The sequence below is a fragment of the Salmo salar genome, chromosome ssa09, assembly GCF_905237065.1.
Source record: "Salmo salar chromosome ssa09, Ssal_v3.1, whole genome shotgun sequence".
In the NCBI taxonomy this organism is placed as follows: domain Eukaryota; kingdom Metazoa; phylum Chordata; class Actinopteri; order Salmoniformes; family Salmonidae; genus Salmo; species Salmo salar.
In genome coordinates, this window is record NC_059450.1 from 121,230,957 (window position 1) to 121,252,097 (window position 21,141).

General features: G+C 42.1%; 1 protein-coding gene across 3 annotated transcripts in view; it reads left to right on the forward strand.

Moving 5' to 3' along the window:
• Positions 1–21,141, forward strand: part of LOC106612642 (limbic system-associated membrane protein) — a 1,101,661-nt gene that overhangs the window by 1,041,308 nt on the left and 39,212 nt on the right. For all 3 annotated transcript variants that reach the window (XM_014213996.2, XM_014213995.2, XM_014213994.2), the window contains one exon: positions 16,853–17,085. In XM_014213996.2, coding sequence (XP_014069471.1) covers positions 16,853–17,085 — 233 coding nt within the window. The remainder of the gene's footprint in view (positions 1–16,852; positions 17,086–21,141) is intronic.

The window sequence follows — 21,141 nt, forward strand, 5'->3', positions numbered from 1 at the left end:
ATAAAGGGAACACTAAAATAACACATCCTAGATCTGAATGAATGAAATAATCTTATTAAATACTTTTTTCTTTACATAGTTGAATGTGCTGACAACAAAATCACACAAAAAGAATCAATGGAAATCCAATTTATCAACCCAGGGAGGTCTGGATTTGGAGTCACACTCAAAATTAAAGTGGAAAACCACACTACAGGCTGATCCAACTTTGATGTAATGTCCTTAAAACAAGTCAAAATGAGGCTCAGTAGTGTGTGTGGCCTCCACGTGCCTGTATGACCTCCCTACAACGCCTGGGCATGCTCCTGATGAGGTGGCGGATGGTCTCCTGAGGGATCTCCTCCCAGACCTGGACTAAAGCATCCGCCAACTCCTGGACAGTCTGTGGTGCAACGTGGCATTGGTGGATGGAGCGAGACATGATGTGCTCAATTGGATTCAGGTCTGGGGAACGGGCGGGCCAGTCCATAGCATCAATGCCTTCCTCTTGCAGGAACTGCTGACACACTCCAGCCACATGAGGTCTAGCATTGTCTTGCATTAGGAGGAACCCAGGGCCAACCGCACCAGCATATGGTCTCACAAGGGGTCTAAGGATCTCATCTCGGTACCTAATGGCAGTCAGGCTACCTCTGGCGAGCACATGGAGGGCTGTGTGGCCCCCCAAAGAAATGCCACCCCACACCATGACTGACCCACCGCCAAACCGGTCATGCTGGAGGATGTTGCAGGCAGCAGAACGTTCTCCACGGCGTCTCCAGACTCTGTCACATCTGTCACATGTGCTCAGTGTGAACCTGCTTTCATCTGTGAAGAGCACAGGGCGCCAGTGGCGAATTTGCCAATCTTGGTGTTCTCTGGCAAATGCCAAACGTCCTGTAAGCTGTAAGCACAACCCCCACCTGTGGACGTCGGGCCCTCATACCACCCTCATGGAGTCTGTTTCTGACCGTTTGAGCAGACACATGCACATTTGTGGCCTGCTGGAGGTCTGCTGGAGGTCATTTTGCAGGGCTCTGGCAGTGCTTCTCCTGCTCCTCCTTGCACAAAGGTGGAGGTAGCGGTCCTGCTGCTGGGTTGTTGCCCTCCACATCTCCTGATGTACTGGCCTGTCTCCTGGTAACGCCTCCATGCTCTGGACACTACGCTGACAGACACAGCAAACCTTCTTGCCACAGCTCGCGTTGATGTGCCATCCTGGATGAGCTGCACTACCTGAGCCACTTGTGTGGGTTGTAGACTCCGTCTCATGCTACCACTAGAGTGAAAGCACCGCCAGCATTCAAAAGTGACCAAAACATCAGCCAGGAAGCATAGGAACTGAGAAGTGGTCTGTGGTCACCACCTGCAGAACCACTCCTTTATTGGGGGTGTCTTGCTAATTGCCTATAATTTCCACCTGTTGTCTATTCCATTTGCACAACAGCATGTGAAATTTATTGTCAATCACTGTTGCTTCCTAAGTGGACAGTTTGATTTCACAGAAGTGTAATTGACTTGGAGTTACATTGTGTTGTTTAAGTGTTCCCTTTATTTTTTTGAGCAGTGTATATTGTTTTGTAAATGTACACCCACTCATCGCTTGTTGAATTACCATTTTCCAAGCCATTCCCCATCCAAGTCCTGCATGAGAGCGGCAGGTAAGCTAGTAGTTAGAGTGTTGGCCAGTTACCGAAAGTTTGCTGGTTCGAATACCTGAGCTGACAAGGTGAAAAATCTGTTGATGTGCCCTTGAGCAAGGCATTTAACCCTAATTTGCTCTGGAGGTGCCATACTACTCTGGCTGACCCTGTAAAACAACAAATTTCACTGCACCTTTCCGGTGTATGTGACAATACAACATATTATTGTATTTATATATTTTTTGTGTATCTCTCTTAGGCCTGGCAAACGCTCTCTGTGATGGCTTAATCAAACATGGCTACGCCGCTGGATGCTTCATTAGCCTGTGGCGTGAATGCTGAAGCCGTCCAGCTGCCACCACAACACAGGCTAGTAGGCTTGGTAATCAGCTCTGGACGCTCTGCCTCGCCTCAGAGGACCAAGCCACTCGCTGGCTGGTGCCTCATACACAACAGTCTCCCATTAATAATGCAGCACGGGAGAGGGGCTGACAGCAGCCTTTGCAGCCTCTCAAACTAGTTCAAACGCAAGCGCTGGCAACATGGAGAATAGGTGCCGGTGTCAGACACCTCGAAGAAGGCACGCCAGGATAATAGCGAGCCTCTCCTTCTCTCTCCTGGTAGAAACATTTCTCTTTGTAATTACTTTCGAAACAAGTAAAGTTAAAGGTGTGGGGGGGTGCGCAAGGGAGAGCGAGGCCCCCCTGGAGGATTAGGTGTCGCGTTGATGATAAATCCAATTCCCAGCGTTCTCAGGGGAAGATTAGGCTGATCAGCCTAGTGCCTGAGATCCCTGCTCCTGACTTCAATATGTACCCTGTCAGGGTCTCCATTCAAAGCCCCATCACCGAAATGTAAATTGACATCAAAAGGAACCCTTCATCGATCTAGGCACAGCACCTAGAAAAGAACGGTCGCTTCTCATATCTCTCAGATACTGATCGGCGAGTGGCACCTTTGGGCTGTCTTGATGTTGTAAATGGGGCTATATTTATTCATAGTTTTTCTTATCTCCTAAAGTGAATAGGGGAACAAGGCAGAGGTACAGAGGTACTAACCAGTGGCAGTTTAAGGATGAGACTCTAGGCTCATAGACATGCTGCTTTGAGATGTAGTCAGCAGCAATGAAAAGATCCAATATTCCAGCCAGGACTGAACTGATCCCAGGACTGCTGACTGTAGCTGCCAGAGGAGGAAACAGGCTTGGTTCCAAATGAGATGTGATTTGTCACATTGTTATTCTCCACCCCACCACACAGCCTCCAGGTTCTCAGCTGTATTCTGCACCTGAAATATGAGTTGTTATGGCACACTGGTTGTTAACTTTTTTAGAGATCCTTTCAACATGATATTTAAAAAGACTGTACCTATTTACCACTGAAGTTTGGCATTTTCAATAGGAGATCCAGACATCTTTTCAAAATAAAATCAAGGTTTTGACTATAAGGGGGTTAACATAATATCAGAATTCTTAGACCTGGTATCTCCCGTTAATTTTGGTAGAGAGATGTGCCCGTTTTACTGCGTGGACAGTGTACCAGCTATTATTGTACATAATATTTGATTTTGGTCAAACGCTGCTTATTGCCTTCTCACTCTGAAAAAGTAGAGAGAACAAAATAGAAGTCACCGGTTCTAGGAGTTTACCCTGTGAAGTCCTTGTCTCTCTGCCACTGTTTCCCCTCCTGTTGACGCATAAAGCACAGTACTGTCATGGTGATTAACGGCTCTCTTTGCACTGGACTCGGCGGTAGAAGTGCTTTAAATTGCGCTCCCGAATCCATCATAGAGCTGTTTGAGAGTTCTCTGAACCTCAAGTTCACCTTCAAACGACTGTCCCTCACATCACCGTCCCACACTGTCCCTCAGAGGATCAACACACACACCCCCACAGCTGCTCCTGTACACACTGACACCAGCAAATCGCACATTCGCATTGCACACACACACGTGCTCTCTTCCACACACGCACCATAAGAATAGCTCCTACACACACAGTCCCTCTCATCACCAACCCATGTCATGACTATTACACAGTCATTTCTTGATCCCACTCTCACGTCTCCCACACACACACAACTCTTTCATCACTGATTCACTTTATACTTCTGACATGCACCTTCACCTTCACAACATACAATGTCTCGCAAATTACATAGGCTATACAAAGAACTGCCACTTATGTGATTCACCAGACACCTGTGTTCCAGGATTTTTATATTGTATCTGTGCTGAGGTATATATATCACATTGTCTACGGGAGGGGAAAGTATGGATTGGTGCCATTGGTTGCATAATGTGTTCCGTTACAGTACAATTCTAATAATTCAATTCAATGTATAGAATCATCCAGTTGCAGCTTCCCATGCTTGAGATATCGGGAGTGCGAGACCTTCGGAATATAAGGTTATATATGAAAACAAAATCTTCCAAAAATGAGTTGGTCACATATAATTGATCTTTTGATGGTTCTACATGTCTGTAAAGTTATATTTTTTAAAAAGTACATTTTAAGTGAAAAAATACATCAAAACTAGAAAGTTCTATCTGTATAAACCCATTTGAACTGGGCACCATAAGGCTCTATCAGCTATCCAATCACAAGCCTGAACAAATACAGACGGAGCAATCAAAACACATCTTTGCCGTCTCTAAGTATGGTCTAGGCTAGTCTAGCCAGCAATAATGGGACACAAGCAACAACAAAAAACAACACCGTCAGAAATCTTAAAAGTAAATAATTGTTGTGTCTTTGGGCACCATTAACTGAAGACATGTTTATCAAAATAACTCCCTGTTATTATTATTACGCGATTAAACTGATTAATCATTTAACTGTAATTAACTAGGAGATCGGGGCACCAAGGAAAATAATCAGATTACAAAGTTATAATTTTCCTAATATAACTTTCCTATATTATAACATTATATATTATATTATAGTATAGGCCGATTATCTTCTGGTTTAAATAGTGTATTTTACCTCGCGTCCAGTCTCATTCCAAACGTCGTAAATTGTTTTATCTGCACGAACCCAGCCTTTACTAAGTCATCAAAACATCAACTGTCTTAAAATCATTTATTTACTAAACAAAGTAATTCACAGAAAGTATACAAACAGTAATTATCGTCACAAAGAATTGGTAGAGTAATGTGCCCTAGTGGGCTAAACCGGCATGGCTGGTGTCTTGTTAAAACAAAGGGTCATAAAGGGCAGCTGAGAAGACACTACAGAGTTGATAAATATTAACAATTGATATGCTAAACCTTTGCACATGAACGCTCACTCATTCGGGAACAATTGCAATCAATAAATATTTACGCTCAGTGTGTCGTCGGGATCCTTGTTGGAGAGTTTTTGTCCTGTTGGAGAGTTTTTGTCCGCGTTCTCTCTCTCTCGGTTAGAATAGATCTTTCAAAGCGACATTCATTAATGTCGTTATAGAATGGATGTTTCGTCGGTCTTCGCGTTCAATGATCGAATTTCTAGCTGCAGACTATTAATTAATATCAAAGACTTGTTATTATTCTGTCGGTATCGATAGTCTAAAAGTTTAACCACGTGGTATGGTTAAAGTTAAGTAGAGGGATGCAGGGTCAAACCTATTGGCCAACTCGTAATGGAGTGGAGGCCTGGTCTGAAGAAAGTAACCCTGGGTGGGGGTTTTATTCGGAATGACAGAAAAAGGCTGTCTCATGACGCCAGGTCTTGTCTGTGTCCCTGGGGGCGTGCCGATGACTGAGTTAAGCTTTGAACAGAAATACAATTCTATCACATTAACATCAGTACATAGCCTCTCAACATTCTCTCAACGAACTCTGTTCGCTGCTCTGGCACCCCAATGGTGGAACAAGCTCCCTCACGATGCCAGGACAGCGGAGTCAATCACCACCTTCCGGAGACACCTGAAACCCCACCTCTTTAAGGAATACCTAGGATAGGATAAAGTAATCCTTCTACCCCCCCTTAAAAGATTTAGATGCACTATTGTAAAGTGGTTGTTCAACTGGATATCATAAGGTGAATGCACCAATTTGTAAGTCGCTCTGGATAAGAGCGTCTGCTAAATGACTTAAATGTAATGTAAATGTAACATATTCCAAATAGCTTTAATCTTATTAAATCATTGTATACAACCATTTAGATGCAAGTCCCATAGCTGAGGCTATTATATAAACCTTAGTATGGTAATATGGTACTATTGTCTCCAATGGGTATCACAAAATTGTACCAAGCGGACCAGTTCGTAGCTGGATTCTTCACCGATCTTTTATACCTTCTCCAGAACATAAATGTCGTTCGGTTCCCCAATTCTGTGAGTTGGAAGAATTTCCTTTGTCTCTCTATGAAACCCCTCTCTGTCTCAACTGGGCCATGCGGCAGGACATTCTCCTTTAGAATTTCACGACCGCCTTCACAGGGCCTGGGTAGGGAGAGGTAGGTAGGGGGATGGTGCAAGGGGGAGGGGGTCAACTGTGCTCCCTGTTCCCAGAGAGAGGGCAACGTCATGACATAATGGTGTCACATCGTTGTTCAGTGATGACAGGAATTCGTCTCATGATCATAATACATTTCTTAATAATGTCTTTGATGATGTGTTCTGACTCTATCTTGGTAGAATAGTGTTATTCTGTCATTTATGTATTCAAATAGCTACAATTTTATTAAAAACTGAACATGTCTAATTCAGAAGTGTCAGATAGAACCTTATGGTTGAACCCAAATTGATTTACAGATGTCTCAGGGTTTTGATACTCTGCACTTTAGATGCCTTTAAGGTGAGGACCTTAATGGGTTATAAAGAAGAATTCACTACAAAACAGTTCTGAGATCTGTGATGTGAAAACTTTGATGCTCAATTGTTCAGAAGTGTTCTTTGTGCAGGTAGAACCTTATAGTCCCAAGGTCACAAGTGTAAACTAGGTCTACTTTTAACATAATAACAGACAATACTTCAACTCTTCAACCCAACATCTATAAACACTGTAATGTCTTGCGGATGTTATTGTCAATTCTTCACATTCACAAACTGCATTTCCTGTTAGCATGATTATTTCCCAACCTCTCTGCGATACATTGGTTTTAAAAGTTGCACCTCTGTAAAAAACCTTTCAGATATGGTTTAGACGCATGTCTGACGCAATTCGTTACCATAGAAACAATCTCAACCTTTTCTGGATGTAACAACAGTTACCCAAAGCAATCCAAACACCAGCGGCCTGTCTCAATTGATTACTATGATGGTTCCGGTCCAGGTTCACCTTGTTGTTGATGCATATGGTGTAATGGTGTGTGCCAGAAACCTCCTGGGTTGTGTCTGTAATCTATGGTCCATGGTTACACCACTCCACTCCAGAGCCAGGGCTAGCGAGACAATGGTGGGCGAATCCTCAGTGTCTACTCCCTCCAAGTGCGTTTAGGTTTAAGGATTTCTCCTGAGTGAACAAGGTTCTTATAAGAGGCGACAGGAGCATGTGGCCAGCGCAAAGCGATTACCAGTTTCCCCCATCACTTTAAAGTGATATGCTGCATGTTCCACAGTCAATTCCCAGCTACCTGTGACAGCAAGAAATTGGCAACGCTGAGCCACACAAAATGTTTTTTTTTTCACTTGAAGTGAGCGAGTGCTTCAACGCCAGCCATCAACTGAAATAAAAATCAGCAACTTCAGAGTAATTTAACTGGTTGCTCTCTCAGTAATCATCTGGGTGACTGGTAGGTTTGTCTTGAGGCAATCTGTTGTAGTGTGTTGGGTGGCAACTTGGGGAAAATCTGTCCTGAAAAACTCACTTCCTCCTTGTCTAACCTGCAGGAAGACAGATTTCCACCCAGAAAATGTTTACTGTGAGCGTCGACACCTTTGTGATTAATTATTGGCCTGAGAATTTTTTTGATTTATTCCATCGTGTGTATTATTTTGTGGCAGACATGCATTTCACTGCATTATTAATATTCCTTGTGCTTTCCACTCTTTCATAGTGAGAGAAAGCATGAATCCAAGCACGGAAAACCACTTTTTCTTGCAGTTACACATCAGGACCGTCTTGGTGTAATCTCATGGAACAGTGCCACACCACCCCTTCCTCTGTCCTCCTCAGACAGAAAGCAATTAATGGAATATCTGTAAGCTCGTATATACCGTGGCTGAAATAGTGGGGGTATATAATGTACAGCTGGATGGATCATTCATTACCAACAACGCTCATTATTCCTCCCAATCTATGCACCTTTCAGATTTGGAGATGAGGCATTTTGAGGGATATCAGATGTGTCCTTTAAACGTCGACTGCAGAACACATTTTTTTCTAAACCACAGCCATGCTTTAGTTTAGTACAAATCTTAGCTCTCGGTTTCTCCACTTTTTCATACAAGCAATCTTTCTTTGTTCATGTCACACTGTCAAGGCTGCGATGAGTGACTTTAATCATATACACTCAAAGGAATGTCGTACTTTACAAATCATCACTTCAACTGGCGTTGTTTCATTTTTTACGTACCTGAGATATTGTTTAATGTTTTTCAGTTAAAGATATAGCCTGTAACAAAACTTAAATGCTTTAAACATGGAAAGTGTATAATCATAGCACTTATAATGTAATCAAAAATTAACCTTAACCAAGGATGTAGAACTCTGCATAAACCATGTACCCATTAGGCTAATGTACGCATGTTAAATTAATTCACACAATTATGGAGATATTTGGAGCGCTATAACATTTAATGTATTAATAATCCTTTACTTATTAATCAAGGTAGCTCTCTGCCTTGGACCTAAAGACCGTTGCATTAGCAGAACACAAATAAATAACACAACACTGTTGTCGGGCAGAGCAGACTACTTTGTCTTGTTGCTATTGACTAGGTAACAAACAGTCTAACCTTTTACTGGATGTTTTACTGTGGTTGTCATGACTGTGTACAGTAAAGACATTTATCACGAATTAAACTTAGCGGACCTTCAAACTTGAGAACTGCTGTACAATTCTGTTGGGCTTTGATTGGCAGAGCCAGGACTGGTTGGCTGGGAGTAGAGACAAACATTGGCTGTTGTTCCAAGTCCAGACTGGGAGGTGAATAGCCTTTCATTTGGATTACACTCGATGGGGGTATGATGGTGGGCAGATGATGTGCAGGATGAAACAACCACTTTATAATGCTTTTTTAAAAAGTATTTCTTTTTACAGCTGACACAGACAGACAAAACAGCAACCCCAAGGTTGAAAGTAGTGGACACTTTAGATATTAAAGGTGCACTATGCTGGAATCGCTCTGCCATTTCCTGGTTGTTAAAATTCTAATAGTTCACCTAATTTCAGTTTGTGACAAAACAACCAAGTATTGTGTAGAGAATCATTGTACCATCTAAACTGCTGTGAAATATATATTCAATAACCAAAAATATTTTATTTTCAGCTGTTTGAAGCTGGTGTACAAAACCGAAAGGATGAAAGTTAAGAATGGGAAGCATAGAAATCGCGCACATAATACAGATCTACCGTTTCTTAGATTTGCTTTCAATGAAAAAGACAGGTCTATAACTAACATGTCTATGCAAATTTGATCGGGTCACCCAAAAAGTTAGAGTTGAAGTTGGAAGTTTAAATACACATAAGCCAAATACATTTAAACTCAGTTTTTCACAATTCCTGACACTTAATTGTAGTAAACATTCCCTGTCTTAGGTCAGTTAGGATCACCACTTTATTTTAAGAATGTGAAATGTCAGAATAATAGTAGAGAGAATGATTTATTTCAGCTTTTATTTATTTCATCACATTCCCAGTGGGTCAGAAGTTTACATACACTCAATTAGTATTTGGTAGCATTGCCTTTACATTTTTTAACTTGGGTCAAATATTTCAGGTAGCCTTCCACAAGCTTCCTTATACCAGCTCCTGACAGAGCTGGTATAACTGAGTCAGGTTTGTAGGATCCTTGCACACGCTTTTTCAGTTCTGCCCACACATTTTCTATAGGCTTGAGGTCAGGGCTCTAATACCTTGATTTTGTTGTCCTTAACGCATTTTGCCACAACTTTGATAGAATGGTTGGGGTCATTGTCCATTTGGAAGACCCATTTGTGACCAAGCTTTAACTTCCTGACTGATGTCTTGAGATGTTGCTTCAATATATCCACATAATGTTCCTGCCTCATGATGCCATCTTTTTTGTGAAGTGCACCAGTCCCTCCTGCTGCAAAGCATCCCCACAACATGATGCTGCCAGCCCCGTGAAAGAAATAAAAGCTGAAATAAATCATTTTCTCTACTATTATTCTGAAATGTCACATGCTTAAAATAAAGTGGTGATCCTAACTGATTAAATTGATTAAATGTCAGGAATTGTGAAAAACTGAGTTTAAATGTATTTGGCTAAGGTGTATGTAAACTTCCGACTGATGCTGCCACCCCGTGCTTCACGGTTGGGATGGTGTTCTTCGGCTTGCAAGCCTCCCCCTTTTTCCTCCAAACATAACGATGGTCATTACGGCCAAACAGTTCTATTTTTGTTTCATCAGACCAGAGGACATTTCTCCAAAAAGTACGATCTTTGTCCCCATCTGCAGTTGCAAACCGTAGTCTGGCTTTTTTTATGGCGGTTTTGAAGCAGTGGCTTCTTCCTTGCTGATCAGCCTTTCAAGGTTATGTTGATATAGGACTCGTTTTACTGTGGATATAGATACTTTTGTACCTGTTTCCTCCAGCATCTTCACAAGGTCCTTTGCTGTTGTTTTGGGATTGATTTGCACTTTTCGCACCAAAGTACGTTCACCAAAGTACGTTCATACCGCTCAGGAAGGCGTCTCCTTCCTGAGCGGTATGACGGTTGCGTGGTCCCATGGTGTTTATACTTGCGTACTATTGTTTGTACAGATGAACGTGGTACCTTCAGGCATTTGGAAATTGCTCCCAAGGATGAACCAGACTTGTGGAGGTCTACAATTTTTTTTCTGAGGTCTTGGCAGATTTCTTTTGATTTTCCCATGAATGTCAAGCAAAGAGGCACTGAGTTTGAAGGTAGGCCTTGATTTACATCCACAGGTACACCTCCAATTGACTCAAATGATGTCAATTAGCCTATCAGAAGCTTCGAAAGCCATGACATCATTTTCTGGAATTTTCCAAGCTGTTTAAAGGCACAGTCAACTTAGTGTATGTAAACTTCTGACCCACTGGAATTGTGATACACTGAATTATAAGTGAAACAATCTGTCGGATAAATTACTTGTGTCATGCACAAAGTAGATGTCCTAACCGACTTGCCAAAACTATAGTTTGTTAACAAGAAATTTGTGGAGTGGTTGAAAAATTTGTTTTATTGACTCCAACCTAAGTGTATGTAAACTTCCGACTTCACCTGTACATATTGCAGCGTTAGGCTTATACAATTTAAAAATAGAGCTTATCAATCAAGCTTGGAGTGTATTCATAAAAACGTCAGATGCAACTCACAACCTCTTCAGAGCCACTCAGAATGTGGAGCGGATGGTCATTGTAGTTATCAACCTCTTAACTTTCCAGACAAGTAATACTGTAAATAAGCAATTTCAACAGTATTACGATTCATACCAAGACTTGAGTGGTCTTCTTATACAAGATGACAGGTGCTTTGTCAAGTCTTGGTAATTAGAGGCCTCTGTGCCAGGGCAATCTAACCTTTAGCACTCCCTCAAGGCCACAAGCAGCAGAGAGAGCGCTATTGCAAAGGCCTCATAGGGTCCGCTGAGAGGTCTGTGCTGATAGAGCCACAGCATTACAGCGATGTAGAGTGAGTACAAATCATTCACAGGGGCATACTCCAGTACCCCTGCTGTCTAGAAGCCATACCTCCTTTGCTTTACATTATCTTCCTCTCAGTACAGTATTAACATGTCCTCAATAGTGTTTTCCCTATGGATTACACAGAGGGCGTTTTACAGCAAATTATTTTCTAATGTATATCATTTATTATTTACTGTGAGGGAAGAGGTTGCTTATCTCAGGTTTATCCTCAGTTATGAGGCATAATGTGCAGAGAGAGCATCTCAGGAGGTTTAATCGAAGCAGGATGCCATTTCCATACATCCCCCTGACTAGGATTCTCAGAGGTACCATCTATCCCACAGTTATGTTCAAGCAATCTTTTCTCACCTCCACAACTAGTTTAGCAATACAGATAAACCAACAGTCACTGTACTGTAAGGATTCATCTCAAAATAATAATCTCCTAGTTGACTGATTATTCAGACAGTGATGTATGTGAACCAGGAGAGCAAGAACGGAGCATGATGGGAAATTATTCCAATGTTTTGTGGCTATTTAGAGGCTTTGTAGTGGAATCCTGCCCAAAGACAAAGGAGAGGGTCTCAATCTTTCCAGATGCATACTGTATATGTCACACGCACACAGCTTCTTCCTCTGCGAGCTGTTCTGAGTGAATCATGTTGAGGAGAATTTACTAAGTGTTCTGGGAAAAAGGAATTCAAAGGAGGTACCAAAAAGTGAAAGGAGCATCCTCAGATAACCAGCAGCCTCCAATCTTTTTTTTGTTTCTTCTCTCCCCACTTCTTCCTTTTCTTCATTGTACAACATGTGTTCTGTTGCCACTGTGGGTTTATTTACTTGTACAGTTAGTTATATTTGTAGCATCTAGAATAAATTGATTTCCTGCAGGTTTCACCCTATGGGCTAGATTCGGGTCCAGAGGGCATTGGTGTCTTTTTCCGTAATGATATCAATTCCTTTTAGGTCTATGAATAAAAGGATACTTTTTCTCACCCTCATAATTTTTCTTTTAAATGCTTCATTGGCACTCTGTGGATTTCATAAACAACCCTCAAAAACATCACACTTTCCTTTTGAATCAAACCAATTAATGTGACCCTCACAATAAACTGTGTCAACACAATTTTACGAGAATAATAATGATTTGTGTTTGAACCCACTTTGCTTAATTTCGTCTTTTGTGTCGATTCAACAGTATATCTGGAGTTCCTTGGGTCTGTAAAATTACCCGAATTTTCTAAATGGCAGATGTGTGAAATTAATTAGTAAATTGATTATTATGTACACTATACACCAACATGGCTAATGAATCACCTGGTTGTTTATGAACGTGTGAAATCCTTAGTCCTCTAAAGACAGGACATTTTTATCTGGCATCCGTTGAGGGCCGTCTGCTCTGTACTGTACCTACCAAGGGCTTTTCTATTCCTCCTAGTTTCTAAACAAATGCACTGTTCCCTCTAAGCCATGTCCTTGGAGATTACTGCCACCTTCCCGGAAATACTCTTAACCTGCTACCGAGAACGTATCTGGGGCGAGGAAATGCTGTAAGGGGAAAAGATATGACCTGGCTTTGATTTGCCTGCTGCTTTTTTCCACTGTGTGCTACATGCAAACAGAACGACTTGTAAAAGGAACAGACCCCTCACAAACCGAAGGAGAAGGGGAGTTAGCCCATGATCAGCCAACATAATTCTCCATCATTTTAATCAAAACAGTGTTACAGGGGGTTTCGTCAAGTTGATCGATCGCTTGAGAGAGAGCATCTGTGATTATGTAAGTGAGCTGGTTGTTTTCAGTTTTTTGCGTCCTGCCTGTAGAGCAGCTGTGCCTCCCACCACCCCCTCACACCACCTCAGCATGGTTCAGTCCAGTCCATTCTGCTTGGGGGGGAGTATGAAGGGAGTACAGGGGGAGTAGCTGTCTGCCAGAGCCTGGCACGTCTCCCCTCTCATTAGTCTCCCACTATGCCTCTGCTGCCTGTATTGTGAGCTGTGGGCTTCCCCTACGGTGAACCCTGCAGCATGGCCGCGGCCCAGCTCAGCTCAGCAGCACAGGCATCCGTCAAACCCAACAGACCCCTGTCATCCTCACCACCTGCCTGCCGCTCGCCAAAGCAGAGGTTGCTTAGAGACAGGGAGAGAGGGAGGCAGGAGCCGCTTGCCTTCTAGGGCAGCCGCTTGTTAGTTTGAACAGGAAAAAGGTTTGGCTGGCGCCCTGCATGCGGTGACCAGGGAGCGTTGGGGCTTGCGGAGGGTTTGTGAAGCACGATGAGGAAACTGATGTGCTCCCACTGTAGTTCTGCTCACCTGACAGGGAGTCCAGGGTGTCTCTGATTGGAGAGCAGAGGGTTAGAAAGGGTTCCTATTGGCAGATAAAGGTGTTGGGTACTATTAGGTTTTGCCTGTGGAGGGGGGAGTTTTTTTTAAGAACAAATTTATTTTTTACAATGACAGCCTACACCGGCCAAACCCAGAGAACACTGGGCCAATTGTGCACCACCCTATGGGACTCCCAATCACAGCCGGTTGTGAAACAGCCTGGATTCGAACCAGGGTGTCTGTAGTGATGCCTCAAGCACTGAGATGCAGTGTCTTAGACCGCTGCGCCACTCGGGAGCCCTAAAACTCTTTTAGCAGAGGGTGGTTTTGATCCATCGACCTCTGGGTTATGGGACCAGCACGCTTCCGCTGCACCACTCTGCTTCCCGAATGGGTTGTAGACATCTGTGAATAAGTAAGAGAGAACCTGGGCCCATATGTATCAAACGTCTCAGAGTAGCAGTGTTGATCTAGGATCAGGTTTCCTCTGTCAATATAATCTTATTCATGATTGGGCAACTCTGATCCTAGATCAGCATTCTTGCTCTGAGACGCTTTACAAATACGGGCCCAGTTATTAAGGTGGTAACCGTCCTAGATTTCTGATAAGCCACCTCTCCTTCGATAGGAAAGGCCAGAGTAGTGACACTACTGCATTTGAGAACCCCTTAGAGTCATTGTGAAACAACTTCTGCTCCCCGACTAATTCACTTTCTGTTTTGAATATACTCGATATACTGTGTCGAGTGGCTGAGTTATCAATTTGCATTTTTCGGCATATGTCTGCCAGGTTATATTATGCATTATATCCATTCTCATTGATTCAGACGTCCCCTTACATTTATTCATTAAGCAGGCGCTCTAACACACAGTCGTAGACATCATACTTATACACGGTGTAATGCTCTGACAGCATGCAACAAGCCGAGCTAAACAAGAGGATACTGATGTCCTTTTTAATCAGGAGGAAAACCAATATTGGTCACCTAGATATGTTTGTGGTCCTTTGTAGCTCAGTTGGTAGAGCATGGTGGTTGCAACGGCAGGATAGTGGATTCGATTCCTGGGACCACCCGTACGTAAAATGTATGCATGCATGACTGTAAGTCGCTCTCGATAAAAACATTTGCTAAATGGTATATATTCTATATTTATCAGAAGAGAGAGCAAAGCGGGGAGAACTGGAGAGATCGAAAAGAGCTTAAAGGGATCCTCAGGGATTTTGACAAATCTATTTCCCAGAGTTAGATGAACTCGTGGATACCATTTTTATGTCTCTGTGTGCACTTTGAAGGAAGTTGCTAACTAGCGCTAGCGCAATTGCTAACTAGCATTAGCGCAATGACTGCTAGCAGATACCCATAGACTTCCAGTCATTGCGGTAACTCTAGTTAGCATTGCCTCACGAAACTACCTCAAACTTCCTTCATACTGGATACAGAGACATATAAATGGTATCCAATAGTTCATCTGACTCTGGGGAAGTAGATAAAGGGCCTCATTGACAAAATCCTGAAGTATCCTTTTAAGTGCAGCAATCCCTCAGAGATGCCTCGGATTAGGAGTCATTTTCATTCCAATAATTAATCCTTCGCTTATCTTTGGTCACTACGTATAGTGATCTCTCCCTATATCCAATAGACGTACAGTACCAGTCAAAAGTTTGGACACACCTACTCATTCAAGGGTTTTTCTTTATTTTTTACTATTTTCTACATTGAAGAATAATAATGAAGACATAAGAACTATGACATAACACATATGGAATCATGTAGTAACTAAAAAAGTGTCAAACAAATCAAAATATATTTGATATGAGATTCTTCAAAGTAGCCATCCTTTGCCTTGAAGACAGCTTTGCACACTCTTGGCATTCTCTCAACCAGCTTCACCTGGAATGCTTCTCCAACAGTCTTAAAAGAGTTCCCGCATATGCTGAGCACTTGTTGGCTGCCTTTCACTCTGCAGTCCAACTCATCCCAAACCATCTCAGTTGGGTTGAGGTCGGGTGATTGTGGAGGCCAGGTCATCTGATGCAGCACTGCATCACTCTCCTTCTTGGTCAAATAGCTGTTACACAGCCTGGAGGTGTGTTGGGTCATTGTCTTGTTGAAAAACAAATGATAGTCCCACTACGCCCAAACCAGATGGGAAGGCTTATCTCTCCAGAATGCTGTGGAAGCCATGCTCGTTAAGTGTGCCTTGAATTCTAAATAAATCACAGACAGTGTCACCAGCAAAGCACCCCCACACCATCACACCTCCTTCTCCATGCTTCACGGTGGGAACCACACATGCGGAAATCATCAGTTCACCTACTCTGCGTCACACAAAGACACAGCGACACAGCGGACAGATTTCCTCCGGTCTAATGTACATTGCTCGTGTTTCTTGGCCCAAGCAAGTCTCGTCTTCTTATTGGTGTCCTTTAGTAGTGGTTTCTTTGCAGCAATTCGACCACGAAGGCCTGATTCACACAGTCTCCTCTGAACAGTTGATGTTGAGATATATCTGTTACTTGAACTCTGAAGCATTTATTTGGGATGCAATTTCTGAGGCTGGTAACTCTAATGAACTTATCCTCTGCAGCAGAGGCAACTCTGGGTCTTCCTTTCCTGTGGCGGTCCTCATGAGAGCTAGTTTCATCAAAGCGCTTGATGGTTTTTTGACTGCACTTGAAGAAACTTTCAAAGTTCTTAATATTTTCCGGATTGACTGACCTTCATGTCTTAAAGTAATGATAGCTGTTCTTGCCATAATATGGACTTGGTATTCAATCTGTTAATTGAAATGCATTCCAGGTGACTACCTCATGAAGCTGGTTGAGAGAATGCCAAGAGTGTGCAAAGCTGTCATCAAGGCAAAAGGTGGCTAATTTGAGGAATCTCAAATATATTTTGATTTGTTTAACACTTTCTTGGTTACTACGTGTTATTTCATATTTTTGATGTCTTCACTATTATTCTACAATGTAGAAAATAGTAAGAATAAAGAAAAACCCTTGAATGAGGGGGTGTGTCCCAACTTTTGACTGGTACTGTACATAGATTTGAATATTAATTTCACGCGGTTCTGGTGATACTTGTTTTCAAATCAACCTGATTCGTAACTTGGTACATTTCCTCTCTTTTTTGTCCTTCCAGGTGTTACGTGGATGATAAGGTGTCCAAAGTTGCCTGGCTCAACCGATCCAACATCATCTTCGCTGGGGAGGACAAGTGGTCGCTGGACCCACGTGTGGACCTAGTGAACAAGGGCCAGCTGGAGTACAGCCTTCGCATCCAGAAAGTGGATGTGTACGACGAGGGCTCCTACACATGCTCCATCCAGACCAAACAGCAGTCCAAGACCTCTAATGTCCATCTCATTGTCCAAGGTAGGCACTAGCACAATTAACCAATCAATCAACAAATAAATCCATCAATCAATCCAAGAAGTGTATTTATAACGGCCTTTTTACAGTAAAAGTTTACAGTAACTTGGCCATTATTAGGTTCTGAACGAACAGAGTAAAAACTCAAATGGACGACTAGAAACAGCTCAAACCAAGTTTTTTCACCACTGGGTCATACAGCAGCAAAGACAAAGACATGTTTATACAAGCACATATCTTTATACACTCCTACTGGGCGGAGTCAACTCCTTGCATGTCTAAGATACACACTCCTCATTAGTTAGACAGAAACACAGTAGGTTCCTCTTACTGGTATTGGCATGGCCCTGCCTAAGTCTAGGACCATCATGGGTGGTGTGTGTGTGTGTGTGTGTGTGTGTGTGTGTGTGTGTGTGTGTGTGTGTGTGTGTGTGTGTGTGTGTGTGTGTGTGTGTGAGGTGGGCCCCTGTGGCCCACCTCCCAGCAGTGTCTTCTCTCTTCATCTGTTGACCTTATCTCGAGTTGAGTTCCACATCCCTTATGGTCCTGGTTCCTCAGCAACTGGCCTGCCTTATCAACAACTGACACTAGACTGTTGCCCTTTGCCTCCCTCCTTAGGAACATTCATATTCAACAATAACATATTTGAATATTAACTTTCCGCACTTCCCCTTTTCTCTCTCAGTAACATTCCACACACCTAGTTCCTCTTGACCCTTCATTGACCCCTAACATATACATTCCTTATACATGCTAAGTAATAAATACGTTCTAGTATGGAAACAAGAATGTGTTTATTTCTAGCTAGAATCCAACTCCATGTACGTAGCTGCCTGTCTCAGGACTAACAGTCTACCATCGTCCTCCATCAACCAGCAGCCCACCTATAGGTCTCTGTAATCTCCTTGTCTTCCATATTATCTGGACAGCTGACAGGGAGTTCTCTTTAGCTGTCAAGAACTCCTTATCAACTGTCCACACAGTGTGAAAGACAAGGAGATGTCTGTCTGCTCAGCAGAATGTAGATCTGAGGCCCTCGCTGTGAGGTCTTGTTTCTTGCCGTTTCACCTGAAGCAATTTCCAGTAGTTCTTTACCTTTATCTTGGTGCACTTGTGCTGCATATCAAACCTGAAGCTGAAATTCAAGTTAACCCATTAATGTTGATTTGTTTGTGCAATAATAGTTTGTGAAATAATTGTGTCTATATTCTGTCTAACAGCACCAAATAGTGATATGATTAGGGGTGGAAGATGGATGATAACCTAAGATAGCATTTTACCACACAAAAGCTACAGGAGAACGCTGTCTGTTCACGTAGCGATGAATTTAAGAGCTGATCTATTAATAGCACTGAAAGGTCAATACATGAATTGATGCTTGTGCCATGTTCTAAGTGGATCTGTTCCAGCAAATTGTTCCCTGTTACCAGAATCCCATTGGGTTCAATTAGACGCTGCTTGATCATTGGTTTTTCTCATATAGTCTTCCTGTGTTTTCATTGACCTGCACATATTTCATGACTGACATTTAGAGTTAAAAATTGATTCTACATTGTTTTTCACCATTCATTACTTTTTCTCTCCAGTAGTCCTCAGTCCTAATCTTCAACTGTTATGTGGATACGAGATAACATTAGCCTGGTCCCAGATCTGTTTGTGCCGTCTTGCCAACTCCTATAGTCATTGTTATAACAATGTGACAAAATGACCATATGAATTGGCAAGACAGCCCAAACGGGTCAGGGACCAGCTTACTTTTTCCTGTGGGAAGCATTGTATTAATTTCCTCCCCCCATGCTGAAACTATGGCGTCATATTGAAAGCATATCACATCCCACTGTGTTAGTAATAGTAGAATTCTGGCTGGCTACAGGAGAAAGTCACATCGTCATCACATCATTCAATTATCCAACACACATTTACTGCTGAATACAGAATTTTTGCACATAGCTTAGGGTGGAAATGTCTGCCAGATGAAGTGAAACTCTGTGTGTGGTTTCCCTTTCAACGACACGTAAGAAACTCCAAAAGCAGAGTAAAACAAGTTAAATGGCTGGTCACCCTTCATCTTTTACGAAAATGTTTCCAACAGCAGCAGCCAATGCCTCTACCTGCTAGTTAGCTGGCGGAGACCATGTTCATGTAAACGAAGCTGACATGCTTTCTGCTAGCAGGGACACCAGTGTAATTGGAAAACAAATGAGTAAATTTGCTGTGAATAATAAAGCCATGAACTTGCAGCATGCTTAAAGGCATTGGCGCTCAAAGACAGGGTCATTGCACATGATACGAATCACAATATGGCGATTTTGCCAGCCCATTCGCTTTTGATTTTAATGAAACCCGATCTAGCCGTTGACGTCGAGCCATTGAAAATCTGTGTGACTATGATACTCCGACACCATTGGTTGACTTTAGTGTTTGCTTGGTATACGAGAGAGTGACAGTGTGTCAAGAGCAATGTGTGTCTGCTGGTCATGTGACAAATGTTCGAGACCATTGAAATCTGTCAATAAAATGGATCCCATGATGGTCTCCTATTGCAGCAGGCAAGAGTAAGCTATTTTTTGTGCAGCAAACGGCACCGGTTTGTCAGCAGATTTTTATCAGGATTGATTTGGTCGCTTTTAAATTAATGTCAGCATTATTCATTCTTTATTAAAAAATCTAAATCATTTAAATTAGAGTGCCAAGCAGCAACACAGGGTTCTTAGCAGACAAGCACACAGATCCACCATGCAGTGAATAGATACTGCTATAAACGCCTAATTCAGGGTTCCCCAACTGACGGCCCGCGGGCCAGGTTTTCAGATGCAAAAAATATATAAAATATATGTATATAGTACCAGTGAAAGTTTGGACACACCTACTCATTCAAAGGTTTTTCTAAATTTTTACTATTTTCCACATTGTAGAATAATAGTGACGACATCAACACTTTGAAATGACACATATGGTGTATAGTAAACAAAAAGTGTTAAACAAATCAAACGATGTTATATTTGAGATTCTTCAAAGTAGCCACTCTTTGCCTTGATGACAGCTTTGCATACTCATGGCATTCTCTTAACCAGCTTCACCTGAGCACTTGTTGGCTGCTTTTCCTTCACTCTGCGGTCCAACTCATCCTAAACCATCTCAATTGGGTTGAGGTCAGGTGATTGTGGAGGCCAGGTCATCTGATGCAGAACTCCATCACTCTCCTTGGTAAAATAGTCCTTACACAGCCTGGAGGTGTGTTGGGTCATTGTCTTGTTGAAAAACAATTGATAGTCCCACTAAGCGCAAACCAGATGGGATGGCTTTTTTTTGCCATAATATGAACTTGGTCTTTTACAAAATATGGCTATCTTCTGTATACCCCCCCCTACCTTGTCACAACACTGAAAACTGATTGGCTCAAACGCATTGAGAAGGAAAGAAATTCCACAAATTAACTTTCAACAATTCAAATACATTGCCAGTTCATTCAAATAATATAATTGTGAACTTCACTTTAGTCAGAAGGCTGCAATATGAACTAAATGACCATGGATTACTGTGTATAACATATAGCTAGATCATAGAGGTTTCCCAGACTACATGGAAAAACTCCTTGCCCTACTTATAGGAACAGTACTGATAAAATACAACTGAATAAGTGATTGAATAGTAAACACTCCATTGTCAAGGCCTTGTCTATCGTCCCCAACCTGGACAGGGGACCTTCAGTGTCCACTGTGTCCTTATGAAGCTGGTTGAGAGAATGCCAAGATTGTGCAACGCTGTCATCAAGGCAAAGGGTGGCTACTTTGAAGAATCTCAAATATAAAATATATTTTGATTTGTTTAACACTTTACTTATTTTTTTTTTATATATTTTTACACATTCATTGTTGGACCAAAAAGACTGTTTTAACACCAGGAAATTCGCTCCAAGTGATTTTAATTTTGGAAAACTGTTCCCAATTATTACCACGCATAATAGAGAGACATATCTGATCGTATACAAATAATAATAATGAATAATTGACTGAATTTATATAGCGCTTTTCTACCAGATTAGGTATTTAAAAGCAT